This window comes from Bos indicus x Bos taurus, chromosome 1, assembly GCF_003369695.1.
Source record: "Bos indicus x Bos taurus breed Angus x Brahman F1 hybrid chromosome 1, Bos_hybrid_MaternalHap_v2.0, whole genome shotgun sequence".
NCBI classification, from domain to species: domain Eukaryota; kingdom Metazoa; phylum Chordata; class Mammalia; order Artiodactyla; family Bovidae; genus Bos; species Bos indicus x Bos taurus.
Window position 1 is genome coordinate 52898330 of NC_040076.1, and position 27387 is coordinate 52925716.

At 43.7% G+C, this 27387-nt stretch overlaps 1 protein-coding gene across 1 annotated transcript in view; it reads right to left on the bottom strand.

Moving 5' to 3' along the window:
* Positions 1-655: 655 nt before the first annotated feature.
* MYH15 (myosin heavy chain 15) overlaps positions 656-27387 on the bottom strand; it is a 159670-nt gene continuing 132938 nt past the window's right edge. The window contains exons 33-40 of the mRNA XM_027514018.1: positions 27065-27180; positions 20302-20494; positions 19836-20039; positions 15225-15350; positions 12968-13138; positions 10855-10959; positions 3847-3942; positions 656-3013 (exon numbers count right to left, since the gene is read on the bottom strand). Of these exons, the coding sequence (XP_027369819.1) occupies positions 2783-3013; positions 3847-3942; positions 10855-10959; positions 12968-13138; positions 15225-15350; positions 19836-20039; positions 20302-20494; positions 27065-27180 (1242 nt within the window). The 3' untranslated portion in view covers positions 656-2782. The remainder of the gene's footprint in view (positions 3014-3846; positions 3943-10854; positions 10960-12967; positions 13139-15224; positions 15351-19835; positions 20040-20301; positions 20495-27064; positions 27181-27387) is intronic.

Below are 27387 nucleotides of genomic sequence, written 5' to 3' on the forward strand. Positions count from 1 at the left end.
CTTAGCCACATTGGTACAATACAGACAGCATACCAGTTATCGCTAAACTGAGCATCTCGTGTGGGAGGGTGCTTCAGTGTTGCCCCAGCATGTAGCATACATGCTTTGTGTCAGGAAAACCCTCCTACCTAACTATGACTATAGGTAAATCACTGTAGAACACTAAGACTAGCCTGTTGTCTCCCACCGTCAGTGGCTAAAAATAGACTCATGGATGTAGAAATGAGTCAAGCAGAACTCCCCAGGGACCATAACATAGCTCATGTCATCTATGAATATTACTCATTAAGATGCAATATGAACAAAGTATTTTTTTAAACATCAAAATTTAAAAGATTCTTGAATCTATTTAATCTTTCATGTGAAATGTTTACTTATATCTGAGGATCAAAAAATTCCCCACTACCCTTGAAAGCAACAGTATTTCCTTTTATTATTACGTTTCCTGATCACCTTGTTTAAACTACTTTTGATGCAGCATATTTTTAAAAATGTTTCCCAAATGAGTGGATATATCAAAACAGAGACTTTTAAATAGAAGAACAAACTAGTGGTTACCAGTAGGGAGAGGAGTACCAGGGAGGGAAAGAGGATTAAAAGGTACAAAGCACCAGGTACAAAATAAATAAGACACAAGAATGCAATGTGCACCAGAGAGGATATAAGCAGTATTTTATAGTCATTTTAACTGGAGTATAACCTACAAATATTGAAGCACTATGTTATTACACTTGAAACTAATATAACATTGTAAAGCAGCTGTGCATCAATCTAAAGGTGTATACTTCAAATGCAACTTAAGTTTCTGGTCAGAAAATAGTACCTCCTTGTACTTTTCCAGCCTCTATCCTTTATAAATGAGGACGGCTCATTCTTCATGGACCTGAAAAATAGAATATCAGCATGTTCTATGAGATTCCTGTGACTTTCATCAGTGGGACATACACCCAGAACAAAGCCCAGTGCTTTCCAGTCATAAGCAGGCCTTAGCCAGCTCTTCATTAGCTTCGAAGGGAGGCAGGGAATTGAGGCAATTATCTGCATGAGAGAAAGCAGACCCCAGTAATTCACCGCAAGGGCGTGCTTAGTCACTCAATTTTCTGCCCGCCTTGCATTGCCAGTAAAGGCAGCACCCTCTGGAGAAGACCCCAGAAGGGAGAGATGACATGCATCACCAATTTGCTCCCCAGACCTGATGCACAATTCTATCAGAAAACCGTTTCCTTTGCTTTATGACAGTGGAGAGATGTTCAGGCTCTCCTTCTGTGAATGAAAAACAATTAGTCACTGCATTGCCAAGGACGATTTTCCTATCATCTCTGGCCTCTCAGAAGCAATTTCTGCTTTACTCATTTTATTCTTTGTTGGAAATAACTGTGACAAAGTCGAAAGCATTACATCTGTTTCCGAGGCCCTCCGACCTCATGCAGCTGAGTGCAATTGTAGCATGTGCGAAGCACTTCCCTAAACAAATCCATCACAGGGGGTTGCTGGGCAGCTTCCACACAGAAGACCCTGATCCCAGGCTGTAACACCTTGCAGATTGAGGCCAGAGTTCAAACCACTTAGCTGGACCTCTCAATATAGGCCTTCTCCCTGAGACTATTTGCTCATCAATAAGAAATTTCTAGAGCCTGCAAAAGTCTCATATTTTTCATATTTGGATCCAAATATATTAAATACGACCAAATTTTAGTCTCTTCTTCAAAAGAGATCCTTTGATCTCCCATAGGGTAGTATTTACTATTTGTTACCCTCTCTCTTTTTTTTGCAAGTTTACTAGTAATTCATTTTAAAAACTGAAATGGTGGTGCCTGTGCTAAGTGCTCTGTAGGCATTCTATGGAGTGTATACAACCTCTTTTAATCTGCTTCTCCTAAAGCCAGATCTCATTTAACAACTGTTTCTAGTAACAGTCTCAGTGAGGAAGCTGAGCTCACTGCCATAGTATGAATGTTTTTGTCCCCCCCCAAAATTCACATGTTGAATTCCTAACCCCAACAGTGATGGTATTAGGAGCTGGGGCCTTTGTGAAGGGATTAGGTCATGAGATTGAGTCCTCATGCCTGGGAGTAATGTCCTTAAGAAAGAAAGACTCCAGAGAGCTTCTTCCCTTCTTTCTACCATGTGAGGTTACAATGGGAAGAGGGTTGTCTATAAGGAAGTAGCCCTCACCTGATTCCAAATCTGCCAGCTCCATGACCCTGGACTTCACAGCCTTCAGGCCTGTGAGAAGTGTTTGCAGTTTGTAAGCCACGCCATCTCTGGGGTGACATCTCTGAACAGACTAAGATACTGGCCCTGCCAAGCCTACAGCTCCATGTTCTCTGTCACTTTCCCAGGAAAATTAGGGCAGTGGCCCCTACTATTGGAACAGAATTTTCGTGGACACAGATGGTAGACAGTTCCTTTCTCTGTCTTAGGGAAGAAAACCAGAAAGCAAGACTCTTGCATTTGTTCTTCATGGCCTCCACTTTAAACCTGTCCCCCTGGGATCTCCATATCGATGTGATACTTGCCCACCACGGAAGAGTTTGCTTAGAATTTCAATCAGATCCATCTGTGCTTCTTTAATCATCTTTTCTCCTTGGACGCCTGGCTGTCCTACCCACGTGAATCTAGGCCCAGAGCTCAGAGCCTGCACATTAACCTAGAATTAAGCATTTGAGAAGTGTAATATAGTGCGCACCCCACTCAAATGCTTACTGTCTCGTCCTACCCAGACAGGTAGAATTAATAAACATGAGAAGATTTTATCGGAAACTCTTTTTCAATGTTGTTTTTAAAAGCCTCTGAAGAAACAATTTTCCATGTGATGACATGAGCCTGAAATACCCAATGCTTTAAAAGTTACAGCAGAACTGAATACCTGACGCACCTTTTTCCCAAACTCTTTTGCTTTCATCTTGAGTTTATTAACTTGAGATTCGGCTATCTCTGCTCTTTCCTTAGCTTCATTCAACTCATGTTGCTGCTTCTTATACTTGGAACGGTATTGACTTGCTTCTGCTTCCTATAAAAATAAAAAATGAAACAAAGAAATCCCTGAGCCTATAAGATCATATTTTTTCCTGCCCTGAAGTGAGAAAATTGAAAAATGTGAGAAAGGAATCTAAACTTCTGAGTACTGAATGAAATATCATATTTTTGTATGATGTATATGGATTCAGACTTCCTAGCAGGCACCAGACCCATTTTATAACATTTTTTCCCCTGGAAATTGAGAACATAGTTGGCACTTACCACCAACAGGATATAGTCCAGCTTTCACAGATTTGGTATGTGATAGATTAACCATAATTTGTTTTGTAATCAATTTAACATCCTATTCAGGGTAGAGGGTGTCTGTCTTTACTGTTATAAGGCTCCTCTGTCCACGGGATTTCCCAGGCAAGAACACTAGAGTGGATTGCCATTTCTTGCTCCAGGGGATCTTCCCCACTCAGAGTTAGAACCCACGTCTCCTGCACTGATGTCTCCTGGATTCTTTACCACTGAGCCACATGAGAAGCCCCACAGGATGATTACCCAACCAAAATTTTCTATCTCTACATGACACCATGCTCCTATTTGGCTCATATCACGCAATGCATATGTTTGGGTGTAAGCAAAGGTCAAGGGAGAGAGCTTTGGCTCCCTGAAGGGAAAAGTTGCACAGATTTTAACTATAGGTGATAATTCTAGCATGCACATTAAAAAAAAAAAAAGAGAGAGAGAGAATGAGCAGACTTTAAGCTGAGCTGGTCCTCTGACAAGCTGCCTCTTTAGCTCAGGGCCACATATCTCCATTAATCAAATGTAAATGGCTAGGAAATCCATGAGGCTGCAACTGCCTCAGGTACTTACTGCTGACTCGATTTGCTGCTTGTAACTTTGTACTTTTAGCTGAAGATTATCCATCAGAGTCTGCATCCTGCTCATATTTTTCTTATCTTCCTCTACCTGCAAAGTACAGGTTTGTATGTAAAGGTGATTTGAAGGATCCAGCAGTTTGCATTGGGTGTAGCCTCACATGAGGAAATGAGAGTAAGGAGAATTTATTAAAGACCATATGTAGAACCATGATTTGAAAAATGAGTTTAACTCTACTTATCCCAAGTTCCAACAAATTAATAAACACAGCTCAGAGCAATGACACAGAACTCCCAGCCTTTGTTAAAATGGAAGTTAAAGCCATTAGTTTCAATTTGGACTTCAGTCTTCCCAGCCCAGCCAAGCCACACCTGCCTGTGGTTTCTCAGTGCCCACCTGCAGCCCCCCATCAAACCAATTCTTTCCTTGAACTTTCTAACTGACCCTTGGCTTTAGGTAATGGAACTGTTAGGGGAAGCCACTGATTGAAACCTCCCACCCTGGCCAGGCATCACAGTAACCATTTGCATGAGTTGTTTTATGACAGGAGATCCTGATAAGGAATACGGAATAAGCCACCACCAACCAGAAGAGTTTGGGAAAGGTCGAAAGGAGACACCGCATGTCTGTCCACTTCCCAGAATCCCTCTCGCTAGCATCCATCTTGGCTGAGCAATGCGTGTGCCACCAGGAAAGACTCTGAATTAGAATGATTGGCCAAAGACCACACGGAAACTAATCCCATCACCATAAAACCTGAGACTGCGAGCCACTCGGCAGAGCAGTTCTCCTGGGTTCCCTTACCATACTGCTCTCCACCCAGGTGCCCTTTCCCGATAAAATTTCTTGCTTTGTCAGCACATGTGTCTCCTCAGATAATTCATTTCCAAGTGTTAGACAAGAGCCCAGTTTCGGGCCCTGGAAGGGGTCCCCCTTCCTGCAACAGAACTATAAGAAAAGACTAAGTTTACTGGAATTGTGGAGTGGGCATTAGCAGAGATAGGAAAATTCCATAAGCTATGGGGACCCTGTTTTGTGTGTTCTTATTGCTTCCATTGAAATCCAGGCTTGGGCTGGAAAAAGGAAATCCAGTAAGACAGTGTTTTTCAAACATGCTCTGTGATGCCCTGGGTATTCTGAGGAGGAAGGAGGGAAGAGACAGACATGCAGGAAGGCTCTGCATGCCACCCCCTTTACCACCCCCTTTTAACTAGAGTACTTCCACTTTGGAGCTGCTGAACTGCCCTGAAGGAGAGTATTTAAACTGATGGTTGAGATGAATGATTTAACCGAGACAAACACCTACTGCTCAAACATTTTTCCTAGCTCCATCTTACTTATTCCATCAAGTATCAACTTTTTTGGTGGCTTTCATGGTTTTCCCACTTATCTCCCTCTGCTGCTGCTGCTAAGTCGCTTCAGTCGTGTCCGACTCTGTGCGACCCCATAGACAGCAGCCCATCAGGCTTCCCATCCCTAAACAACCTCACTCCAACCAGGCTCATCTCCTATGCCCCTTTAGTTATCCTGCTTTTTCCCTCCTTGCTAGGTTTAATGTTTAGCCCCCGGGACACAGCACAGAGGCAGCAGACAGAAATGCTCAGTTTCCCTGAAAGAGACCTATTTGCTTATCTTAGTAGCTGCAGCCCAAGAGGGCAGTCTTGTAATTTAACACACATCTCCAGAGACCAGGAAGGCTGGTGGCACCATCTTCATACACTCTGCCTCACTCTAGGTTTCTGGTATCTCTTGGAAAGAAGCACATGTTTGGTGGCCCAGTTTTCATGGCTGCCACCCAGGGTACATCCCTTGAAAGCTTGACTCTAGTGGCCAGCAGGACTTACATTCATGGGTCCTACAGGACTGCAACAGTTTTTAACCACCTCCTCCCCTCAGCATTGGCAGAAGACTGAAGCACCTGGGAAAGCCAGTGGGTGCCATCTTCACATGCCCCACCTAGGCTACCAGTATCTCTGAGAAAGGAGCTTCTGCACAGGTCTGGTGTACTGACTTTTGTAGCTGATGTCCAGAGGATAAATTTCTTATTCTGTCTCTGGGCTTGTGTTCAAGCAAGGGCTTGTGTTCACAGGTTCAATGAGATGATAGCAAACAGAGAAAGAGTTCTTAACTGCATAGCACCACAAGGATCGGAACAGACAGACAGAAATACCCATCTCCCAGTCATTCCCCGAAAGAGGTGTATTTGCATACTTTAAAAGCCCCTGCCTGAGGGTCTGGCCTCCAGTCAGCCCTGAATCTAAGTACTGACTGAGATCCTCCCCTTTGCAATATAATAGACAGTTTTTGAACACTCAACTAAGAGCCCTAAGAACAAAGACGGCTGCTTGGACAGTCACAGAGATTTCAGAGACAACTAACAGCTAGGGTAGATTGAACAATAAAGATCTTCTCTTACATGGGACTATTCATTTAAGATTGGGAGAGTTGCTTTATCTAATGCGTAAACAACAACACAGAGATCAAAAGTTGAAGAAACAAAGTAATATGCTCCAAATGAAGGAATAAGATGAAACCCCAGAAAAGGATAAAGGTAGATGATTTACCTGATAAAAGGTTCAAAATAATGGTCATGAATCTGCTCACCAAGCTCAGGAGAACGATGCATAAACAAAGTGAAAATTTCAACAAAAAGAAAATATTAATATAAAAAAGTACCAAGCAGAAATCACAGAGATAAATATCTGAGCAAAATTTCCAATATAGGCATTCAACAGTAGACTAGATGAAGTAAAAGAAAGGCTCAGTGAACTTCAAGACAAGGCAGTGGAATTCATCCCATAAAAGTAGCGGGAGGAAGTGAATAAAGACAGCTTAAAGGACTTATGGAATAACATCAAGTGGAACAGCATTTGCATTACAAGGGTCTCAGAAGGAGAAGAGAGAAAGAGGCAGAAAAGTAAATTTTTAGGATACAAAATCATTATGCAAAAATAAGTTGTGTTTCTGTACACTAATATGAACTATCAGAAATTAAGAAAACAATCCCATTTATAATTGCATCAAAAAGAATAAAACACTTAGGAATAAATTTAACCAAGGAGGGAAGGTAAAAAACTTGCACACTGAAAACTATATGTGTGTGATGACCCAGGGATGAAAGAGCAGATAACCAAGGAGGATCTTGGAAGGCAGGAATGGAAAAACCAGACCCTTATCGTCCTTCCCTCCCCCATGTTGTAACTATTAATAGAAACAGTATAACTTGTCTCCCCTCCTACCCCATAGGGAGGAGATATTTGCCTTACTCTTACCTGCATCATCCAATCAGCAAATGAGCCACAAGACCCCAATCCCACTCCTTGTACCCTGGGTATAAAAGTAGACTAAGGACCCCTGTTCAACATCAGTTTTCCCTTGAGCTGGGAAAATTCACCTCAAGTTTTGAGTTTTCCCTTTCCAACAGCATCTCCCACTCTAATAAACTTTATTTCCCTCTCATTGTGTCTTATGTCTGGAAATTCTTTTCCAACCTGTGCCCAGAACACGACAATACAGCACTGATGAAAGAAATGGAAGAAGACACAAATCGTGGAAAGCTGTTTTGTGCTTGTGGTTTGGAAGAATTAATGTTAAAATGTCCATACTACCCTAAACAATCTACAAAGTCAATGCAGTCACTATCATTTTTCACAAAAATAGAATGGAACCACAAAAGGCCCTGGGTAGTCAAAGTAATCTTGAGGAAGAAGAACAAAGCTGAAGGCATCTTGCTTTCTGATTTCAAACATATTACAAAGGTATAGTCACTGAAACAGTATATATTAGAATAAAAACAGACATGCAGATCAACTGAATGGAATAAAGAGCCCAGATATATTCATATATACATGGCCAATTAATGCAAAGGAGCCAGAATATATAATGGGGGAAAGACAGCTAGTTCTTCAATAAGTGGTGTTGGGAAAACTGGACAACCACACGCAAAAAAGGAAATTTGACCACTATCTTATACTATACATAAACGTGAACTCAAAATGGGGATAAAAACTTGAATCTAAGACCTGGAATCATAAAACTCCTAGAAGACAACACAGAAGGTAAGTTCTGTAACATTGATCTTGATGAATTTTTTTGACACTAAAAGCAAAGGCATTAGAAGCAAAAATAAATCAGTGAGGCTTTCTCTGCCTCAGGCTGCTTGCTCTCCCCTTTATCTTTCCCAGGTGTTGCTGCTGCTGCTGCTGCTAAGTCGCTTCAGTTGTGTCCGACTCTGTGCAACCCCGCAGACGGCAGCCCACCAGGCTCCCCCATCCCTGGGATTCTCCAGGCAAGAACACTGGAGTGGGTTGCCATTTCCTTCTCCAATGCATGAAAGTGAAAAGTGAAAGTGAAGTCACTCAGTTGTGTCCAACTCTTAGCGACCCCATGGACTGCAGCCTACCAGGCTCCTCCGTCCGTGGGATTTTCCAGGCAAGAGTACTGGAGTGGGGTGCCATCGCGTTCTCCATTCCCAGGTGTTACCTCCCATAAATCTCTTATACTTCTGACTCCACCCTGTCATCTGGTTCCTAGAGAGCCCACCTGAGACCAGATTTTTTTTTCTTATCCCTTGAAATGAAGATACGTATCCACATTTAGATTACTAAGGATTAAATAACACCTACACACAGGTCCCTGAATACACTGCTGCTGCTGCTGCTGTCGCTTCAGTCATGTCTGACTCTGTGCAACCCCATAGACGGCAGCCCACCAGGCTCCCCTGTCCTTGGGATTCTCCAGGCAAGAACACTGGAGTGGGTTGCCATTTCCTTCTCCAATGCATGAAAGTGAAAAGTGAAAGTGAAGTCGCTCAGTCGTGTCCGACTCTTAGTGACCCCATGGACTGCAGCCCACCAGGCTCCTCCGTCCATGGGATTTTCCAGGCAAGAGTACTGGAGTGGGGTGCCATTGCCTTCTCTGCCCTGAATACAGGAGGTAGACAAATGTAAAGTAGAGCAGGTAGATAGGGGGTGGTGGTGGGGAGGAAAACTGTCTTTACCTCCTGTAAATAATATAGGTTCCTAATCCTATGTCCTGCTTTATAGCATACATTTCTAGACACTGGAGAGGAAAACAGGATGAATTTCCAAATGCTAGAGGGACATATGAGGGGAGATAAATTCTCAGTGGGACTGGCCTTAAAACTCTTGTAGATGGAGTGACACTTGGTTCCCTTTTCCAATGCAGTATGATTTTCCAAGAGGAATTTTTCCTACGAAAGAAAAACCCTATTTATATCCCTTTCAAAATGACATTTTATAATGGCACCTATGATGTACTATCACAAAACACTCTGCCCCACAGTCCTGATGGTTATTTTGATGTTAAAGGAGAGCAGATTGAATTGACTCAACATCTGCCTTGAATATTTCAAAACCAGGTACTGATATCAAGGAATATGGAGGGCTCTCTAATGTCTCTTTAAAGTGACAGGGTCTTGCCTGTTATCTTGTAATAAAAAGTACTCAATAGGTGTTACCTGAGTTGATGGCAGAAAATCATTGCATAATTGAATAGATATACTCTAAGCATTGTGCAGACACTTGGAAGAAATTAAGAAATACACTTCCATGCTAGTACAAGGGGAAGACACAGATTATTGCTATAAAGAAACAAAGATAAAAACACAATAGAATGAGACTGTATTACTTGGGACAATGAAGAAAGTATAGCTTTAGTGCACTGTTGTATAATGAACCTGTTTACAGAAGAAAACTGTAAGAATAATCCATAGGAAAATAAAAAGAAAAAAAAACAGACACAATTAACAAGCAGCACTTTGCTTCCTCACGTTGTCTTATCCTTGCTCAAAAGAAGCATAGACTAGCACACCTTTCATGTTTCCCGGGTGTTTACTTCCTGCCCCACACACACCATGAGGCAGTCCCCAGTGGTTTTCACTATAATACCTAGCATGGTCTAAAGAAATGTCAGGCTAATTCGCCTTAGGAAAGAACTACTTATTCAGCAAAGAAGAACTGTACAAATAGCTCATTTCATCTTAATTAGCCCAAGATGGTGCTTCTGAAGCACTCTGCTGTCCTAACAGTACTCTCCTTCCTACTGCAAGGAAGGAACACTTTGATGTCTCTGACACCAACTCAGCCTCGGGGGCCACTATCAGGACTGGCAGATCTCTCATGAGTGCTAAGTTGCTGTAAAGTGGGCACCTAGAGTGAGTTTGCCTTTTCACTGGAACAAGCTATATTGTGTGGCAGAGAGTAACCATTGGCATCTGTGTTTAACTGAAACACACGCATCTGCTCTGTGCCAGGAAGGTGCTGGGCCCAGAGGAGTGAGCAAGATATGTGCTATCATGAGATATCTGGTTTTCTCTGTTTGAAGAAAAGGTAAGACAAGCTGGAAAATGAAAACACAAGTGAAGGAGTAGATTGCTACTCTGGCAATGCATTAGTTACTGGTTACAAGTTTGCCCACTTCTTTTCAATTATTTGCTTAGACATGAAAACAGTCAGAAAGCTGCAAGGGGCCTCTCAGCATTTGCTGTATTTCCACCCGGCACCAACACCAGATAGAGTCCTCGGTGGCCTGGAGTGTTTGTGAGACCAGAAAACAAGAGTGGAAACGTCCCCTGCTCCAATTTAACTAGCGCCTCATGCAACCTGCTGGCTGAGTCGCCACCCCAGCCTCCACCAGTCACTTCATTTACACATTGTTCTCACTCAGCCTCTCACAGGAAGGCATCTTTCCAAAAGTGCTGCAGACATTGCGTGAGAAAAAACAAGGATAGTATAAATAGCTCTTCGCCTCTAATTGCAACTTGTCACTCACATTGTGCTTCCCGAGAGCTCTAAAGAGGGACCAACCCAAATCAGTAATAGCAGAGGAGCTCTGGAAGGACAAGTTGGTGTCTCCTGCTAAGGGAGAGGAACGATGGAGAGAGAACTAGAGGAGTCCTAGGGGGTGGTTTCAGGCTTGAAGGAGCACATCTGCCTGAGGTAGGGTGCAGCCAGGCAAGCAGGGAGCGGCTTCTCAGAGTACCTGATGGGTCAGCTCCTTGAGGCACCGTTCAAGCCTGTGGGCTCCCCTCTGGGCCTCCGAGTTACGTTGGACTTCGCTCTCCAGTTCAGCCTCCAGTTCACGAACCTGCAAGCAAACCATGGTCTCAGATGATAGGTGGCCAGCCAGCAAGCCAGGAGGGCATTGCAGTGGCCAATTGATACCATCAAGGGAAGATGTGTTTACTCTGGTTCCTGTAGTGGTGGAATAGAGCAAGCTGTCTGGGAAAACTGCCTCGCCAAGTGAGCTGGTCAAACTAGGTGAGCTCATAAAAGGACTGTTTAGACTCTGAAGGATGTGAAAAGCTAATCCATGCAGAGATGATAAGTATCCTCTCTTGGATTACAAAAGTACATACACATGTGCGTATTAGAAGGTACATAAGTATATATAGAGAATAAGCTGCCTCATCTTTTTCCATGTTCAGTTCTGATTCTCTAAAGAAACCAGACCCTGAGTCTATGTCACACATATGTCACCCACAGCCCTGCTAGGTGGCAGAGCTGTAGTACAGATGAGCAGCTGGCCTGTAGCCTTATAGAATTACACGATCAAGGTTAACATCATTCAATGAATATGATGCCTCCTATGCACCAGGGATACAGCAGGGAAAAAAACACAAAAATCTCTCCCCTCTATAAGCATCCATTCTAGTGAATGAAACACACAAAGCAAAGTAAAACATAGATTATGTTAGATGGTGGTAAGTGGAATGGAGAGAAATAAAGCAGGACACGGGGTAGGGGGTTGATAGGGAAGGGTGTCTTTCATACAATTTTGCAATCAAACCAACTAAACAAGGTCCATTCGGAAGGCCTAACTTTCATCTCTGTTTTCCTCCTATGCGTAGTGGCTTTTATTCAGTTCAGTCACTCAGTCATGTTTGACTCTTTGCAACCCCATGGACTGCAGCATGCCAGGCCTCCCTGTCCATCACCAACTCCCAGAGTTTACTCAAACTCATGTACGCTGAGTTGGTGATGCCATCTAACTAGCGCATTCTCTGTCATCCCTTTCTCCTCCCACCTTCAATCTTTCCCAGCATCAGGGTCTTTTCAGATGAGTCAGTTATTCACATCAGGTAGCCAAAGTATTGGCATTTCAGCTTCAGCATCAGTCCTTCCAATGAATATTTAAGACTGATTTCCTTTAGGATGAACTGGCTGGATCTCCTTGCAGTCCAAGGGACCAGTGGCTTTTATTAGTCTTCATTTTATCCTGCCACCGATTCTTTTTGAAAATACAGGCAGATGTGTACATGTCTTCATATTTTCCCTCTTTCTTGCACAGAAGGTTATATACTCTCCACATTGCCTGTGCCTTTATTATCATTGTACTACTAGGCATGAACTCCAGAACATTACAACACTCTTCTTCACTCCTTAATCAGTATGATTATACCATAAATGTGTATTGGTATTCCATTATATAGATATATCATAAATGTGCAATGGCAATACTTTCTCAGAGGCCCTTCTGAGGCATGAAAATCCCAGTCAAATATTCTTTCCATTCTTATAGCATCTGTCACATGACCTGTAAATTGTCACTGAAATTGATTCAATAATTTTAAAAATCCTATTTTCAAGCTAGGTCTTTCTAGTCTTCCTATCCTGAAGCTCCCTGAAGGCAGGTACTACATCAATTCTGTCAGTCCTCACTACATCTGCACTAAAGTCTTTCTGGTCCTGGATTTACTTGTTTCCCTCTGCTTTCTCTGGCTGTTAGGATAGAGGCATTCTCCATAGAGCAGATAATGGGAGCAAAGGCAGGGAATCAAGACTGTTGAGAGGATGTTTGGAAACAGTGGGTCCCCAGGCTGTGGGGAGCCTAGTGCCGGGGCGGGTGAAGCTGGGGGAGATACATTCCACTAAGCAGGAAGGCAGGTTTCACCCACTCCAGGAAGAGTCATGTTTAGTGGCCCAAAGTCAAGAAGAATGAATGAATATACTGAGATCTGACACTCTCAGATGACTGCAAGTGCTACAAGCCAAAGTGAAGAGGGAGGTAGCACTATCTGATGTGATATCCCAAGACAATAAGACTTTGAACTGGGAGTTGTCAAGACCCCATGATTACACAGGCAAACTCCTACCCTGGATTCTAGTTTCTGGATTTGCTTTCTGTTCCCCACTATGGCTGTCTGCTCAGCATCATCCAGCCTTTCTTGTAAGTCTTTAATTGTCTGCTCCATGTTCTTTCTCATCCTCTCCAAGTGGGCATTGGTATCTTGCTCCTTCTTCAGTGCTTCTGACATGTTTGCTACCTAGAAAAGAAGGAAAGGGACTGAGATAATCTGGAAGCCAACAGAGCTGAACATTTTTGTCCTTAGTCTTCAGTTCCTGATGTGACTAAAGGCCATGCCTCGCCTCTGTACTTCATCTCTTCCCACTATGCTCTCCCTAACTTCTGATCCTCGAGTTTGGTAACCATAAGGCAATCAAGATAGCAGCAGCTACTGGAGATCAGGGTGACGGGTGGTGGAAACAGACCAGAGATGAAACACCACGTGAACATTATCACACAATATCTGTATTCAAAGAAAGCCGACCAACTGAGGGCAGAGTTTTTAACTGAGTAAAGCACCAGGACATGTCCTATGGCAGCACGCACCAGGAAGAGTGTGGTGTGCTTAGAAGAATCTTTTTCACGCCTCACTTCTGTAATTCTGTGACTTGCAACTGCAAACAAGTTTAGGCTCTAGGAATTTGGCAGCAACTGATGCTTTCGGTGCCAATAATCTGGCAAAAGGATGGTTAATTCTTGCAAAGCCTGCTCTCGGCTTTGATTGTGTATACAAGGGCTCGGTGTCTTGCTGCCATTATTAAGAACTGTTTCATGAATCTCTCAGTGCCTTTAATGTAAGAACACTGCCCTCTCAGCCAAAGTTTCTCTGTCTATCAGGTTACCAACCATCTGCATAACTTAAGTGTGAGACGTCTGTGCAGATGGTGAGGGCAAAGAATAAATAATGGAGGTAACTCTGGGTTTTGCTATGTGGGGCTGGAGCTCAGAGCTGAACTACTGGAGAATTAAGGCAGGGGAAGAGGTAGTGAGTTCATTTTTCAACATTGTCAAGAAGATCTTTTAAAGGTGAAGTTATGCAGATAGAGTCTTCCTAACGTGTGACTGCATAAATTTACCAAGCAGGAGCAAAAAGCTCTTTTTTCCCCACTTCTATGTAGATTTTCATAAATGTTTGAAATGAGCATATTATTTTTCCCTTGGCCAAACACTTTCAAGCTTTCTCACACCTCTTTTCCATCAGAAAGCAGAGTGTCTGCGTTGATACAAAATGGCTGAATGCTAGGCATGCTTTCCCCATTCTTCTGGATTCTACAGTGACCTAGAGCTAGGATTTGGTGTAAGAGTTTTAACCACCCAAGTGCTTGATGATTCAGACAGATACAGACATAAGTTTTCCCCTTCTTTTGAATCCTAAAATGACTAATGTAAAACCTAACTGAGTATCTTGTCTCTTCGGTTCCCATACACTGTTTAGCAAGAGGATCAGCTTTCATTCTCAGGGCGAGCTCTGGGCTGCTGCGTGTGTTTGTGCATCCGACGTACTGTGCAGGAGCACCTCATGGGGAAGTGGTGAGTGGAGGGTGAGATCAAGTCCAAGCTCTGCTCAGCAGGCGCTGGGACCTGCAAGCCTGGGACCTTGACGCACAGACTTTTCTCCCACCTCCCTCCTTCCATGGCCTTTTTTTTTGAGTACTGTCATCTGTTTGTCATGCCTTTTGAGAGAAATCTGCATCTATCTGCAGTGGGTGTCCAGAGTCTATCCCTTTTCAGTGCCCACAAAGGTACAGTCAAGGCTGGCAGTCAACCCTGAGCTTGGTCTCATTCACGAAAAGTACACCTATCAACAACTTTAAACTTGCAGATAAGGAAGGTGCACCAATCCTGAAGGCCTTCCTCACCGACCCGATTCTGTTACTGAAGCAGCAGTATGGGCTGTAAAAAAATAAGTGAAATAAGTATTCTTGCCAGATCATCATCATGAAGCCATTACAGGCCCCAGGAAAAGTAGCTATGGGTAAGGAAACATAAGAAGAATTGTTTCTAGACACCAGATATATTGATTCACAAGTGGAAAGTGGTTTGACTATTTTCAAAAGTCTCTTGCTTTCACAAGATTTTGCTTATGGTGATTCAGCTGCTTTTTTTCATTGTGTGGTTTGGGTGGAAGGGAGGAGCCGATTGGCCTAATTTCCAAAATGGGGGCAGAGAGGCAGAGGGGTCAGTTAATCTCCCCCCTGGCTATATGGAGAATCAATGGAATCCTTTCTGGCTACTGCTCCTGTCAGCTCTGGAAGACAGGAGTGAGCAGGCAGTCATGGACCCACCTCAGTGGCTGCCTTCTTGGCCTTCTCTTCTGCATTTTGACAGCCCTGCATCGCCTCCTCAGCTTCCTTCTGCATCCTGGCTACATCCACCTCCAGTTTCTTCTTCTGGCTGAGGAGACTCGTGTTCTAAAGAAAAGCAGCATCCTGATTAGGAAAGTTGAGATCAGTGGTGAAACGCAAGCTGGTCTGTTCAGGACATGCAATGTGAGGGGCTCTGGCCAGGAGGTCATTTTCCTCTAGTCAGCCATACTCAGTGAAGCAGCACTTCCAGGGCCAAGAGACCACATTAGATTGAATGCATGGGATTTCATCTATGCGTGGTCCACTACTGGAGAGACGGCAGCCTGAATCCGAAAGGAGCAGTGGATCCAGACAACCTACGAGTCCCAAACACGTGTTTGGTTTTCCCCTTATTGAGGAGTATGTTTTTCTGCCTCTTGCTCTTTGATGTGGGAAGAAGCAAGTGTCCCAGAGTAGAAGTCAGGGTCAAAAGCAGACATCTGGAAAGCAGGGGTCTAGGAAATAAAAATGAGCTTCCTGCATGCTGCTCCAGGGGGAAAAATCTTCCTCATCATCGACCTCTGTTTCTATCAATTCTGCACTGATATAGGGGTGGGAAAAGTAATTCTGATGAGCCTCACCCCCCAGCCCTTAGAAAGCTCCATCACATGGGAGAGTTACTTGTGTTCTTTGGCTGGTGCTGCCCTAATTCTTTCCTTCCTGGGTTGTGACATTAGAAACTGAAACTCCTTTTTGGTCTGTGTTTGTAGCACAGCTTTTCTGAGGGTGTGAAAGCTCAGCAGAGAGAATGTATTTAAAAGGCATAGCCTTCCTATTTTTAATTTCTCTTCTGTTTGTTCACTTTTCCTCTGGCTAGTGCCTTTCTCAGTGGCAAGATTAAACCTTGGAAACAGGAAGAGAGATATTACAGCCTCACAGGTTCTGTCCTGCTTCCTCAATGGTGGGAAGCATCTTTGTCAAGATTGCTATCCTCAGTCCTCATTGAGAGACAGGCTTTATGTGCCCAGGGACTCCTACTGCCAGGGGTGTAGCCTGGGGGGTGGGGGTGAGGGCATTTCCTGGAGTTTGTCAGGATTCTCACTGCACAAAACTCCATAGAAACTCTTTGTAAAGAAAGGTACAAGTGTAAATCTTGATTCATTTATACACAGAATCACTTAAAATCCACTAGGGAGTTGATAGTTAAAGTATTTTCAAGCTAAATGATTGGTTCTCTTTGGGAAGCAGAGGGTGAGGGAGTACTGTGCAGAAGGGCAAGCTAGATGTTTGAAAAAGGACCCATGTAATCAGACAGGGATAACTTTGGCCTCATATGTCTGGTCTAGGTTAGAAGTCTATAAAATGGTCACTATACATCAATCAGAAGATAGCTGGTATTCCCAGAATTGCAAGGGGTCCTACTTGGCCAAGGTAGGACCTCACAAGAGAGAGGAGTCCTTGTGAGCCATAGATCACCTAGATCAGAACTGCACCAAGGGTAGTTTCTGGACTGGCAGCATCACCTGAAAACTCGCTTGATTCCTCCTATAGCAGAGATTCTGCAGTGGGTCTGGGGTGAAGCCTGAGAATGTATATTTTTGTGTTATTTGCTTTTATACACATAAAGTTTCAGAAACTCTGCTCTGGAGATCAAGTCTCTGTGGCCTAATTTTCTTTTTTTTTTCCAGATCTATCTCCTCCTCTCTATGTCTGCTTTTGCTCTGGTTGATGTCCTCATCTCTCTCTAGGCTAGTGCTTTATCATCATATGGAGACCTACTGGTGCATCATCAGCTATAACCATGTATGGCAAATGATTTGTTACCAATAGCTATTAAGTACTACAGATTTACTTTTTAAAAATTCAATATTCTACTTTATAACACTTCTACTCATTTTATTTATTTAAGCTTTCCTGAGAGAGAAAGAAAATACTGAAGTGAGTTAGCCTGTCGGGAATTATGCACAGCCTATAGCCTGTTTTATACACGTGGTATCCTAATAGGATCCTGTCATGCACATGGACACAAAGTCAGACTGTAGGCACAAACTAAATGCAATGCCTTCCAGCTGGTGCATCCTTGGCTTATATTTCCTTTTATCCAGTGTTTCTCAGTTACAGTTGGCATTCCGGGAGGGGCAATTCTTTGTGATAGCGAATTACCTGTATTTTGCAGGAGCATTAGTATCTTTGGAACTTGCCTACTAAATGTCAGTGGCACTTCCCAGTCACAATGGCAACCACAATGATCCCACAGATGTTTCTAAATAGCCCCGAGCATGGCACATCTGCCCCTAGCTGCATGAATCCATCCTTCACAACAATCATCAGAGTAAACTTCTGAAGATGCAAATCTAATAACTTTGCTCCCAGTTACTCACAATTCTTCAGCAGACTTCAAACTTTATCAGTTTCAAAATCAAGTCCCTGGTGACCTGGGTCTATCTGCCTCTCCCTGAGCATCAATTCTGCTGATTTCTCCCACCCCACCCCCACCGTACGCTGTAGTAAATATATCAATTTTTCTTAACATCCTAAATCCCCTCCTCTCCTCATGCGTCTGCCCTTGACTCTGCTCTCTACTTGGCTGACTTCTTACGTGTCCTTCACAGCTCAGATCAAGCAGACTGTGCATCTCCCTGAAGTGTAGGATCGTCAGGGAAGGCTTTCTATAGGGCTATCCTTGCTTCATCACTGTACTCCTGGCAGTGCACTGCAGCTTGTTTACTTAGATCTTCATGTTTGTAGGATGATGGAGATATTCTTCATCTATCTACGCTATGTACTACTGGGCTTCCCCAGTGGCTCAGTGGTTAAGAATCCACCTGCCAATGCAGGAGACCCAAATTTGATCCCTGGGTCAGGAAGATCCCCTGAAGAGGAGAATGGCTACCCACTCCAGTATTCTTACTGGGAAAATCCCATGGAAAGAGAGGAGCCTGGTGGGCTACAGTCCATGGGGTCACACAGAGTTGGACATGACTAAAGCGACTTAGCAGCAGCAGTAGCAACCATAACCTAGACAGGTGTACATGGTATTGTTGTTTAGTCCCTCAGTCATGTCTGACTCTTTTGTGACCCCATAGATGGCAACCCATCAGGCTCCCCCATCCCTGAGATTCTCCAGGCAAGAACACTGGAGTGGGTTGCCATTTTCTTCTCCACTAGGTTATGGTAGATGCATTAAAAATGTTTATTGAATGACCCATTTACTATATGCATTTGTCTAACCACTACAGTTTCTCCTGATTCCACAAGAATAGTAAAAATTCTAAGAATTCTTGTTTTGTGTCACTTACATAATCTTCCATGAGAAGCCAGAGTCCTGACAACTCATTATAACTGTCAGGAGCCACTCAGAATTGTTTGACATCTCTTGGCTCTTAGGCAGCTTTTTTTTTTTTTCCTGAATCCTGGGATTCTCAGGGAACACATTGGCATAGAGGGAACAGGATAAACAGGTAGATGACTCTGGAACACTAGTGAATGTTCCCCCCTCCTCTCTCCCCAGTATCCTAGCTGTGAGTTTCCTGACAGTTCATTCTTCTGACAGGGCTTAATGTTATGGGTCAAATTGTGTCCCTCCCCACAAGAAACATAGGTTGAAGTCCTAACCACCAGTTCTCAGAATGTGACCTTACTTGGAAACAGGTTCCTTACAGAGGCAATCAAGTTAAAATGAGGTCAGTCATGTCCAACTCTTTGTGACCCCATGGACTGTAGCCTACTAGGATCCTCTTCTTGGGACTTTTCAGGCAAGAATACTGGAGTGGGTTGCCATACCCTCCTCCAGGAGATCCTCCAGACCCAGGGTGGGCCCTAATCTGACTGATGTCCTCATAAAAATTTGGAAATTTTTTATGACAGATGACAGATACAGAAGGAAAATGATGTTAAAACAGAGAAAATGCCATGTGAAGGCAGAGAATTGGAGTGACGCATCTACAAGCTGCTGCTAAGTTGCTTCAGTCGTGTCCGACTCTGTGCGACCCCATAGATGGAAGCCCACTAGGCTCCCCTGTCCCTGGGATTCTTCAGGCAAAAACACTGGAGTGGGTTGCCATTTCCTTCTCCAATGCATGAAAGTGAAAAGTGAAAATGAAGTCACTCAGTTGTGTCCAACTTTTAGCGACCCCATGGACTGCAGCCTACCAGGCTCCTCTGTCCATGGGATTTTCCAGGCAAGAGTACTGGAGTGAGGTGCCATTGCCTTCTCCGATCTACAAGCTAAGGAACACCAAAGATTGCCACTAAACCACCAGAAGCTGAGAAAAGGCAAGGAAGGATTCCTCTACAAGATTCAGAGGGAGTGCTACCCTGCCAACGCCTTGATTTCAGACTTCTAGCCTTTAGAACTGTAAGAGGTTACATTTCTGTTGTTTTAAGCCCCTCAGTTTGTGGACTATGTTGCTGCAGCCGTAGGGAGCCCATGCATTTGGGGATGAATGAAGGGTACGGCCACCACTCTGCTGCCAAAGGCTCTCCCTGTCTCACCGGACACCCCCAAGGCTCCATGTGCCAAGTGTGTATGGTTCAAGACCAAGGCTGACTATGTAGAAACTTCTGCCTCCAACCAGCTGATGAGGCTAATGGGGAGTTTATGGGTCCCACCTGGGCATGGAAAAGATTGATTTTTTCCGTGGCTTCCAGGAGCTCCTCCTCTGCCAGCCTGCGACTGCGCTCTGTCTGCTCCTGCAAGGACCTTAGCTCCTCGACTTCAGCCTGGAGAAGAGCATTGCGCCGCTCGGCCACCGCCACCTGCTCCTTCAGCTCGCTGTTCATGCATGTGCTGTCATCCACCTGCACCTGCAGGTCCTGGGAGAGAAAACTTAGGCCTGGGCATGGGTCCCTGGGAGTCCAATGGGACCTGAGTTTGTGTGTGCACACTCAACAAAGTTAAACATAACATAAACCAGTTAATCATAAGCACATATTAATGTAAGCCAATTGAATGTAAGGTCTCCTGAGGGACTAGATTTGGTGTCCTCACTTTTATTGTTGAACACAACCTGTTACTTGGCTTGTTCCCATAAGCAGAGGCGTCCCTGCTTCATCCCCATGTGACAATTGAAAATACCTTGACCTGGGTCTGGAGCTGGCCCAGGGACTTGGTGGCCTCTGATGCCTGCCTGCTGGCACAGCTAAGCTGGAGCTCCATCTCAGTGAGGTCCCCTTCCATACTCCTCTTCAGCCGGGTGGCCTCAATTCTGCAACGAGCTTCGGAATCCAGACTCAACTGCAGGGAGTCAATAGCACACTGCTGCTTCTTCCTAATTTTAGAGTACATTCAGGGGGGAAATCATGCACCCAGGTTGAGAAAGGGTACCTGCTGTGTACACACAACAGTTTAAGAATCAGAGAAAAACTTAAAATTCAAGACAGATTCTGTGTAATTAACAAAATGAGTCTAAAGCGTCTTCATCTGGAAACCATGGAGGTTGAAGGGTTAGATCAGTGAGCATTTGTACATTGTATCAGATCAACTGTTTTCCATGTCAACTCCCCAGAAAAATCAAGAAAATCACTAGTGGGCTTCCCTGGTGGTTCAGTGGTAAAGAATTTGCCTGCCAATGCAGGAGACACGGGTTTGATCTCTGGTTTGCTGCAGAGCAACTAAGCCTGTGCACCACAACGATTGAGCCTGTGCTCTGTAGCCCACATGCCGCTTCTACTGAAGCCCATGTGTCCCAGAGCCCATGCTCCACAGCAAGAGAAGCCACCACAATGTGAAGCGCCCACCACAACTAGAGAGTCGCCCCCACTCGCTGCAACTAGACAAAAGCCTGCACAGCGATGAAGGCCCAGCATAGCCAAAAATAAATATAAATAAAATTTAAAAGAGAAAAGCACTAGAATATTTTTGAGATTCCTGTGGGACAGACTTTGCCCTTGTCTAAGACCTCCTCAAGGACAGTCTAAGGCAAATATCTGGATTCCCTATAGTGGCTAAGAGTGAAGGGAGGATGCTCTTTCAGATGGGCATAATATTTAAACACTTTCAATGGTGAAACATGTTTGAAGACAGCAAGAAACAGTCATCCAGCTTGAAACAAGTCCTGTACCAGCAAACCTGCTCTAATGACCTGTGACACCTAATTCCTAGAATAGCATGGTTATCTTTCTCCAGGAGTTTGGGAGTACAACCAAGGATAGGCTGAGAAAACTAACTGCTGTGTGATATTGAATTACTTCAACATGCCTTTATAACATCCATGCTGAAACCATTTTTGCAAAGTGCCAGAAGCTTACACAATAGATGTGTGTTCAGGAAGACAAAGGAAAAATATGGGGAACCCCGAGAAATCATTTCCCAACCCTCTTGCAGAAAGTCTGGGACTGTGTGACTGAATTCTGACCAACTGATATGGGCAAAAGTGTTTCCAAGCCTCACACATACAACTTTTTACTCATGATCCTGTGTTCTCTTCCCCATCAATGGCAAACCTGATGGCCACAAATGAACCCTCTGGCATCAAAAGATGGAAGGAACCTGAGTTCTTGAATGACTTGGAAGAGTAGTGGCCCACTCTCCATCCTACCCCACACTGGACTCTGACACAAAGCAAAAATACACTTTTAAGCCATTGAGATTGGGTGGTTGTGAGTTAGGACAATGTAACCGTTATAACTAACACAGGCCCTGTTAAACTCACCCTATGAAGCAGGGCCTAATACTGGACAGATAAGACAAGCCATACTCATAGAGTCTATCAGCACAAATAGCAGACACATGCTCATTTTGAGTCAGAATTAGGTTCCACACTGAGTTATCGCTGAGCCTGTGTTCTGAGCTCCAAGGCCAATCAGGAAGACACGCAGCCTGCAGAGGAGTAAGAGTGTGGTCAGAGTTTTCAACTAGGTGACAGGTGGAGGTGCCACTTTTCATGACCACACTTCACCCCATTGATGGAGGGGGCATTCAGAAGTAATTATGCAAATGTAAGAGAAAAAACTTTCTGGCCCCAGAGCCCAGAATTAGCACATCTCCTGTGCCTCCATATGCTGTGGTCAGACTCTCCTGCCTGCCTTTAGGTCCTGGGCTTTTGCTTGGCTGCCAGAAGAGGATCCCACAGGGATGCCAGCATATAAAGTCACTAGAGACTATTATGACTGAATTGTGTCTCTCTCCCCACCCCAACCAAACTCATATGTTGAAGCCCTAAACCCCAGTACCTCAGAATGCAAGTGTATTTGAAGACAGGACCTTTAAAGAGGTGATTAAGTTAAATGAGGCCCTTAGGGTGGTGAGCACCAAAGAATTGATGCTTTTGAACTGTGGTGTTGGAGAAGACTCTTGAGAGTCCCTTGGACTGCAAAGAGATCCAACTAGTCCATTCTAAAGGAGATCAGTCCTGGGTATTCTTTGGAAGGACTGATGCTAAAGCTGAAACTCCAATACTTTGGCCACCTCATGCGAAGAGTTGACTCATTGGAAAAGACTCTGATGCTGGTAGGGACTGGGGGCAGGAGGAGAAGGGGACGACGGAGGATGAGGTAGCTGGATGGCATCACTGACTCGATGGGCGTGAGTTTGGGTGAACTCCAGGAGTTGGTGATGGACAGGGAGGCCTGGCATGCTGCAATTCATGGGGTCACAAAGAGTTGGACATGACTGAGCGACTGAACTGAATCCAATCTTACTGATGTCTTTAGAAGAATAGGAAATGTGGACACAGACAGAAACTTTAGGGATGAGTGTGCACAGAGAAAAGAAAATGTGAGGATCCAGCAAACCAAGGAGAGAGGTCTCAGGGGGAACATCTTGATCTTGAACCTCCAACCTCCAGAAATGTGAGAAAATAAATTTCTGCTATTTAAGCCACCCAGTCTATTTTGTTATGGCAGCCCTAGCCCACAAGTACTACAGGGACACATACTCAACAGCACTGAAAGCTTTGAGATATTGCTCTGTCTTACATAAGGAAACTCATTTTTGCTGAACTGACTCTACTTATACAGGAACACTAAAGCATCACTAGGCTGGTGTCAAAATCCTCCGTACAGAGATATAATCCACTTAAGCAAACAAAATGGATGTTTCAACTGTACTTTTTCCACAGTTGTTTATGCAATTTCATGAGTACCTACAGACAAGTAGAAAGTGCTACGGTTTAAGAGGCTTCCATATAATACAGGCCTGGAGAATTGCCACTAAACAATCAGCACATTCCACGCAGAGTCAAGAAATCTTTCAAATGAAAACTCCTCAAGCACATTTTTTTTTAAAGAAAAATGAAGCAGTCAAGACCAAGGCAATATGGTAAAAGTTCCTTTTCTATTTTTCCCAAAATGTGAAATATAATTTGAGGAAAGAAAACAAATGCAAACAAAATCAGAATAAAAGCTTAAATTCTGAAAAAGCTAAGGATTTTAAACTGTCAATTCAATCAGTAATATTTTTCTCTTGCAACGTTGCTCATCTATATCACAGAAATGAAAGATTTTCCTTAATTCTAATACATACGATTCAGTTTTAAAATGATTAACAAGATATTTTGCTAACTAAATGCCATGCCTGATTTTGAGATCCTGTATCTTGAAGTTGTGCTAAAATATTTTACTTAGACAGGAGAAGAAATTTAAACATATTCTTCTGGAAGAGACTCAGACAATAAAAGAAATTAAGTTGGATAGTGCATGTAGATGAAGACCATGTGGCAAAGTTCAGTATTACTAAGTTCAGAGGAGTGAACCATATGGAAGGAAAAGATGATGGATCATTCCTAGGAACCTGAGGTCACAGGTCAGGGGTGAGCTAACTATGGGCTCTGGGCCAAATTCGGCCATGTCATTTGATCTCTTATTATGGCTGCTTTCAAGCTAAGGTTGCAGACTTGAGTAGCTGCAACTGAGACTCTATGGTCCACAAAGCCAAAAATATTTACCATCTGATGCCATAAATAAAAAGCTTGCCTAACCCTTCCATAGATGATCAAAGCAAAGCAAACAAATACATTTTGATAGCATAGGGAATTTTGGTGCCTCACTCCCCAAAACTCCTTCCCCAGCATCTCTCTGGGTGTGTCTGGAGAGAGCAGAACGCATGCTGGGACACCCCAGTTTTGGTCCACTGAGAAGCCCCCACACATTTCAGCATTTTCATGAATACCCTGAGTTGGGAGGGGGATGTACTTAGCCAGTGGCCCTGGAAGATTCAGGACACACACCTAACTTATTTTCAACCCCGGCTGGGGCCTTGCAGCAGGGCCCGACTTAGACGGCGGTCACAGCTGCCAGTTGGCCTTCAAGCTGGCCGTGGATATCACTCTTGCTTTCCTGGTAGAGGAGGGTGAGGATCAAAGCCCCTCCTTCCATCAGTGACTGCATTATCACCTCTCTAACTCTAGCTTTGCTAATTACAACATTTGTAAGGAAACAAAAAAGCCCTATGCTATACTAAGTCACTTCAGTCGTGTCCAACTCTGTGTGACACCAGAGATGGCAGCACACCAGGCTCCCCCATCCTTGGGATTCTCCAGGCAAGAACACTGGAGTGGGCCGCCATTTCCTTCTCCAATGCATGAAAGTGAAAAGAGAAAGTGAAGTCGCTGAGTCTTGTCTGACTCCTAGCAACCCCATGGACTGCAGCCCACCAGGCTCCTCCATCCATGGGATTTTCCAGGCAAGTGTACTGGAGTGGGGTGCCATTGCCTTCTCCGCAAAAAAGCCCTATCGATTCATAAAAGTTTGCGAAGCCCTATCTAGAATAGCAGACACAGCATGTTGCCAACATGAAGTGCTCAATAACTATGGAACAAGTGAAACATACAACCCACATATGAGCCACTCATTCTTTCACCCCAACAGGCTTCCAGCCTGGCTCACGAAGGATCAGCCCTCACCTAATGGAAGAACAGTGGGCTGGGAGGCAGAGCATCAGTGAAGTGAATGAATTACCAGAATTTGCAGCCCTACCAAGGTTTTTACCTTTGCCTCTGAGTCTCTCTCAGAGGTACTCCTGGTCCCTTCAGCATCCTGAGTCCTGTATCCTATGCCTCCCTCAGTTTCTACGGAGTTATCCAAGCATTATGTGAAATAGGACCTTGAGCCTCATCTTTTCCTCAGGCAATATTTCCCTTGAGTCCTAGATTTTACCTGGCTTATCTTTGATTGCTCAAAATCCTATGTTTTGCTAGTATTTCCCCTTGGTGTTCTCTTCCGTTTTCTTAAGATCCCTTCCTCTCCTAGCCCTGAAGTCAGACTAGACCCTCTGATTAAGGGTTTCTGATCTAGTCTCCACTGGCATGGGGCACTCAGACAGAAAGGGTCTACAAAGTACTTGTGATATTTTGTTAAGATATACTCATCTTTCCTTTCCGGATGTAGCTATTACAGTTATTATGAATCATTAACTAAAACTCATGAACAGCTCACTCCTCCCTCCAGCCCGCCCTTCTTTTTTCAGCCCCTTGACAGCTCCCGCCTCAGCTTCAATTCTTTCTTCTCCCAGCCCTAGCTGTTTGGATCTCCAGCTTCCTTTGCACTTAAATTATTATAATTGGTGAACAGCTCTCTCTACGACATCAGAGGTACCTGACAAGACGCAGACTCTCTGAGGACTCATTTTTTCTTAGCTGGGTTTATTAATAGGCACAGGTTTGACGTTACCTGAAACGAGTTTTTTTTTTTTTTTTTAATGGTACAAGGAGACATTCGTTTTGTTCCTCGTGGAAGGAAGTAGGGCAAATATCAAGGTCCAATGTTTTTGCCCTTTATAAAAAAAAAAAAGTCTTTTAGGCACAGCCTCTTAAGTAGACCAGATTTCATCCCCACCGTCAGTCCTATAGAGGAAAGTGCCGGTGAGTGAGAGCAAAGATAACTCAAAGCACACAGAGGACCAAATTTGGCTTGACACCCTCATTAAAAAGATGACCCCCATGGGAGTTTTGTCTGAAGGTGGGCTATGGGGAAGAGGCCAGTTTAACTGAACATGGTAACCTTTTCTCTTAATGGTTTAACAAACATGTTGAAAGCAAATTGCCAGTTGAACCTCAGACTCAAAAATGCTTTTCCTTGCTGACATATGGCACTGACTTAAGGGAACAGATCAGATGGATAATACAATCATAGCTAATTCCATGTGTTTATAATGGTGTCTTTGATCTACAGAGCATGAAGTGCTTTGCCAACATTGGCTTACTGATCTTCCTCGCCACCTTCTGTGACACGGATGGGGCTGCTTTCATCCCCTCACTTCACTGAGAAGCTAAGAAGTGAGATGTCTAAAATCATCAGCTTGTTATGATGAAGCTAAGAAAAGATCCTGCAACCCAGGATTCCTATTTAATTCAGTTTCCTGACTATTAAGACTCAGCTGCTTCAACAGGGATTCAATAAGCAGCTTAGCTCTTAGCTTTAGCCCCTCTCCAAACAAATGGCTACAGGTACAGGCAGGGGGGAGGTGGAAACTTCACTCTGATCTGACATTAATTTTAATGTCCAGCATCACTTTTTTTTGGGTTCTTTTCCTTCACTGTTCGGCACCATCAGTCAGTGTCTTGAATACTCAAGAAAGAAGCTTGTTGTAGGGAGACCCAGGCAGTATATACAGTCCTTATCCACATACTTTGGCTTTTTTTGGTGTGTTATCTTGAGTTTTGTACGCAAGTAAAAGCTGCTTGAATAAGAAAATCATAAACATTAATAGTAATCATGTTAGAGGTATCCTTTTATACTAACAGTGCTGTGCTGACTAGGAAGAGTCTAGTGTTGGGTCAGACCAGCGGTCTCTGTGCTGATATTCCAACAAAGGTTATAAAAGTAGCCAAACACAATGAATCCTTGTTCAGTTAAGGATCCTGAAACATGTAACTGTTGTTCATCAAAATAATTGTACATACCTAAAATTTTCTATTTCTTCATCTTTCTCTGAAAGCTTCCTTTCAAGTTCCGCTTTAGTGTCTGAGAGTTCAAGCTGCAAACGAAGAACCTTGCTTTCATTACGCTCCAGAGCTCCCTGAAATACACAAATAAAAAGCATTAAATTAAGCCCACTTTTGGACAAAAGTATTTTTTTCTCTAAATATATGTCACTAATGGAGCTCTCTTTGGAATTGCTAGGAATAGTCAAAGTTCAAATCAGATTCCTGAAGACTGAAACAGGATGAGAGACAAGTGATTACCTTTCTTTGTCATGTTAGTTATAGCTCTGACATCCGGAGGG